General features: G+C 51.7%; 1 protein-coding gene across 1 annotated transcript; it reads left to right on the forward strand.

The window, feature by feature from the left end:
- The first annotated feature begins 865 nt into the window (after positions 1-865).
- Positions 866-3,676, forward strand: LOC147332281 (uncharacterized). The gene is given in 3 exon segments (XM_086290781.1): positions 866-979; positions 1,221-3,144; positions 3,147-3,676. Coding segments are annotated over 3 exon segments (2,568 nt in total).
- Positions 3,677-4,043: the final 367 nt, after the last annotated feature.

The raw sequence follows: 4,043 nt of genomic DNA on the forward strand, positions 1-4,043 counted from the left end.
AGGTCAAAATGGGAGATGCCCCCAAGGGTGGTGGAGAATGACCGAGCTAAGATCCTGTGGGACTTCCAGATACAGACGGACAAAATGGTGGTGGCTAACCAACCGGACATAGTGGTGGTAGACAAACAGAAGAAGACGGCCGTAGTGATCGATGTAGCGGTTCCGAATGACAGCAATATCAGGAAGAAGGAACACGAGAAGCTGGAGAAATACCAAGGGCTCAGAGAAGAGCTCGAGAGGATGTGGAGGGTGAAGGTAACGGTGGTCCCCGTGGTAATCTGAGCACTAGGTGCGGTGACTCCCAAGCTAGGCGAGTGGCTCCAGCAGATCCCGGGAACAACATCAGAGATCTCTGTCCAGAAGAGCGCAGTCCTGGGAACAGCTAAGATACTGCGCAGGACCCTCAAGCTCCCAGGCCTCTGGTAGAGGACCCGATCTTGAAGGATAAACCGCCCGCAGGGGCGTGCTGGGTGTTTTACACCCGTGTCTGTGTGGGTTCACTCCGGGTACTCTGTCTTCCTCCCACAGTCCAAAGACATGCAGTTAGTAGGGTTAGGTTAATTGGAAACACTAAATTGCTCCGATTACCACTGGGACCACTATTACCTTCAACCTCCACATCTTCTCGAACTCTTCCCTGAGCCCTTGGTATTTTGCACCTGTGATAGACAGCTATAAGTACCTGGGGATCCCACAGGCAAATGGGAACCATGAAGAGGCCGCTAGGAAAGCTGCAACCACCAAGTACCTGCAGACGGTCAGGCAACTCCTGAGGAGTCAGCTGGATGGTAAGAACAAGATCCGGGCTATCCAGACCTACAACCTGCCCATGATCAGGTACCCTGCTGGGATAATAAGCTAGCCAATGGAGGAGATAGAAGCCATCGACATCAAAACAAGGAAGCTCTTCCCCATGGACGGTTCCACCTCAAGTCCAGCACCTGGAGGCTGTACACGGAAGGAAGGAGGCCGGGGACTAGTGAGTGTCCGCATCATAGTCCGGGATGAGACAACGAACATCCATTAATACATCAGGAAGATGGCCCTGACCGGCCGCATGCTCAGTGAATACCTCAGGCAGCAGAAACCCAAGAAAGAGGAGGAAAAGGAGGAACTATCATGGAAGGACAGGCCCATGCACAATATGTACCACCGGCAGATAGAGGAGATGGCTGATATCCAGAAATCCTACCAGTGGCTGGACAAAGTTGTACTGAAAGACTGCACGGCCATATTCTCTTAAGAAAGCTATTTGTTTGGCTTCCCCTGGAGCATTAAAATCAGCAGAGAAGGAGCGCCAAACGATGGAGGTTGAGGTAAGCAAACTCATTATGTCCCAACAGAAAGGGCTGGGTGGCAAAATAGCTCTGAGCTTTGTGTTAAAAACTGAAGGAGAGAGATGCGAACAGAGATTGAAACAATTAGAAGAGGAGTCCGAGGGACGTTCAGTGAACAGGAAAGCCAAAGGAGAAATTAAGGACCTAAAAGAAAATCATGCCAAGTGCTGTAAGTGGCTGTTCCTGTGGAAGGCAGCCTCTTTCTGGATGAAGGAAGAGGCGGAGATGACTGGACCAGACAGAGAGGGGGAGGATGACACAGGAAAATCAGGAGACATGGTGAGTATAATGGAGTCTTTGAAACACTTGAAGGAGGAAAATAAGAAGCTAGAGGACCGAATGACGGATTTGACTCCGAAGGTAGAAGAAGCTAACAGGTATCACACACCAAAACTATATCCTTGGGCCGCATTGACGCCTAGTGCCCCACCACCACCGTATGTCATGCCTGTAATGACCCTTGGAGGGGGACAAGTTCGTGGTCCAGACGGACAAACTGGAGTTGTTCTTGGAGGAGTAGTAGACGTAGAATATACTAGCGCACGCCAAACTATCCCCGAAGAAGGGACAAGGGCAGTGGAAGGCCAGTCCCAAAACATGGGAGGGAGAATGATAGCCTCAGCTGCAGATGAAGGCTCGACCTCGCCTCCCAGTTTGCTGGATGGTGGAGACATGATACGGGCCGAAGTGTCAATGGTGGAACAGCCAAGGCAGGAGAGAGAGGCCAAAAGGACCCCTAGAATGGAGGACATGATACCACCAGGGGACGCAATGGCACACCTAACGTCTCACGAGTTGTCAAAATTGGCAAAAGAAGGGCAGGCCCAAACCAGTAGGTCAGCAAGACCTGAGATAACAACCAAGGGGGAACCCTGGGAAGGAGAAGTGTATGGACGAATGCATGAGGCCCCACGTGCGCTATTAGAGGCATTGAAGGCACTGGATGTCATAAAGCAGAGAGTAATGAAGGGAGTGTCAGAAGAGGAGAATGAAGAGTGTGTGACTTCATCGGAAGAAGAGGCCGATGAGGAGGACGGAGACGGAGGAGGAGCTGAGTCCCAACCAGGTACAAGCCTAGATTTGAGGGGAAGAAGTGTGGAGAGAGACCGAGCACAGAGACGGCCCATGTTTGAGAGCTCAAAGGGAAAGGGAAAGTTGAGGAAGAGTAGAAAAGTGAGTTTTGAACGAGGAGCTGCTGACCCTGCTTTAAATCTGCCTTTAATAGCAGGTCCAAAGAACGAACCAGTTTATCGCGCCTATAAGGTAAGAGATTTGGAAGCATTGGTTAAACAACTTCCACCAATAACTGAGGGAGGAGCTAGCTGGCTGAGAAAGCTGGGCGCACTGACCGAAGGAGAAGAACTCGCTGTTGGCGATTTTCGTGCCTTAGCCGGACGTTGTATGCTGGGTGGTGGGTTAGCAGATGTAGAGGAGATAACGCAAACAACCAGATACGCAAATGACCTGCCATACCATGAGGTGCAGAGTGTGTTAGCAGATGCAGTCCGGGAGAAGTACCCAACCCCTAACACTGGAGCTATTCCAAAAATTATTTGGGATCCCAAAAACACACCCAGGGAGTTTTTAGCTAAAGCAAAGGAACAATGGCTGTCAGAAACAGGAATACATCCAGGGAAGGAGGGAGAAAGTAGAGCGTGGTTCCGTTCGGCTGTGCTGGCAGGGCTGTCCAACCAAGTTGCAATTGACTTAGAAAAGAACCCAGATTTTGCCGTTGCAGACTCCGTACAGTGGGAGAGACACGTGACACACAGACTTCAACACTAACAGGATCTTGTGAACAAACAAAAGAGTTAGAGGAGGCACAGGCGCAGCTGGTTAAGCTACAGCTGACAGAGGCGAGAAACAAGGCAGGAGAGAGAAAGAAAGAGGATAAGGAGAGCACCAGGAAAATAATGATGGCAAGACCACAGCCTGATCCCGTGCCTGAATGGCCAGATCTGGACCCGAATCTCTACCCTGATGACCGGTGGCCCGTCAATGCACCAAGGCAGTGTCAACCCGCAGGGAATTGGGGGACCGGTGGACCGCAGAGAGGGCGTGGTGGATCCGCAAGGGGAGGACAAAGGGCTCGGAATGCAGGGAATCCCGGCAGTGTGTCTTGGACTGCGTGTCTGAGATGTGGAGCAGAAGGACACTGGGCTCGACATTGCCCTGAACCGCCCCAACAATGGCAAGGGCGTGGCAATCAACCCCAGGCACGAGGAGGCCCAAGACGAGGAGCTGCTTACAGGGGAGCACATCAAGCTCCAAACCCAAATGCAGCACCAGTCGCCCAGTACCCAGTAGCTGACTGGGGCTGGGAGGGGGAGCAATACTGACGGAGCCCGGAGAGACCAAACAGCGTGGGGACGGCAGAACCCATGCTGTCAATGACCGTGGAAGGCACTGAATTGTCTTTCCTGGTGGACACTGGAGCAACATACTCAACACTGAGAGCCTCACCAGACAGTGCAACACTCTCCTGTCACACAGTTAATGTGGTGGGTTTTTCCGGGGTTCCAATGACTCTGCCATTGACAGATCCAGCATTGACAAAGCTGGGAATACAGACTTTGAAACACCAATATGTGGTTTCCTCACAGGTGCCTGTAAATCTCATGGGCAGGGACCTGCTCGTGAAGCTGGGAGCCACAATCATGTGCTCTGCAGATGGACTGACTGTTACTCTGCCTGGAGGAAAAGAAT

This window comes from Aulonocara sp. 'chitande type north' Nkhata Bay, linkage group LG4, assembly GCF_057382095.1.
Source record: "Aulonocara sp. 'chitande type north' Nkhata Bay isolate Kocher_YH1m ecotype deep benthic linkage group LG4, A_spYH_male_GT1.1, whole genome shotgun sequence".
Lineage (NCBI taxonomy): Eukaryota > Metazoa > Chordata > Actinopteri > Cichliformes > Cichlidae > Aulonocara > Aulonocara sp. 'chitande type north' Nkhata Bay.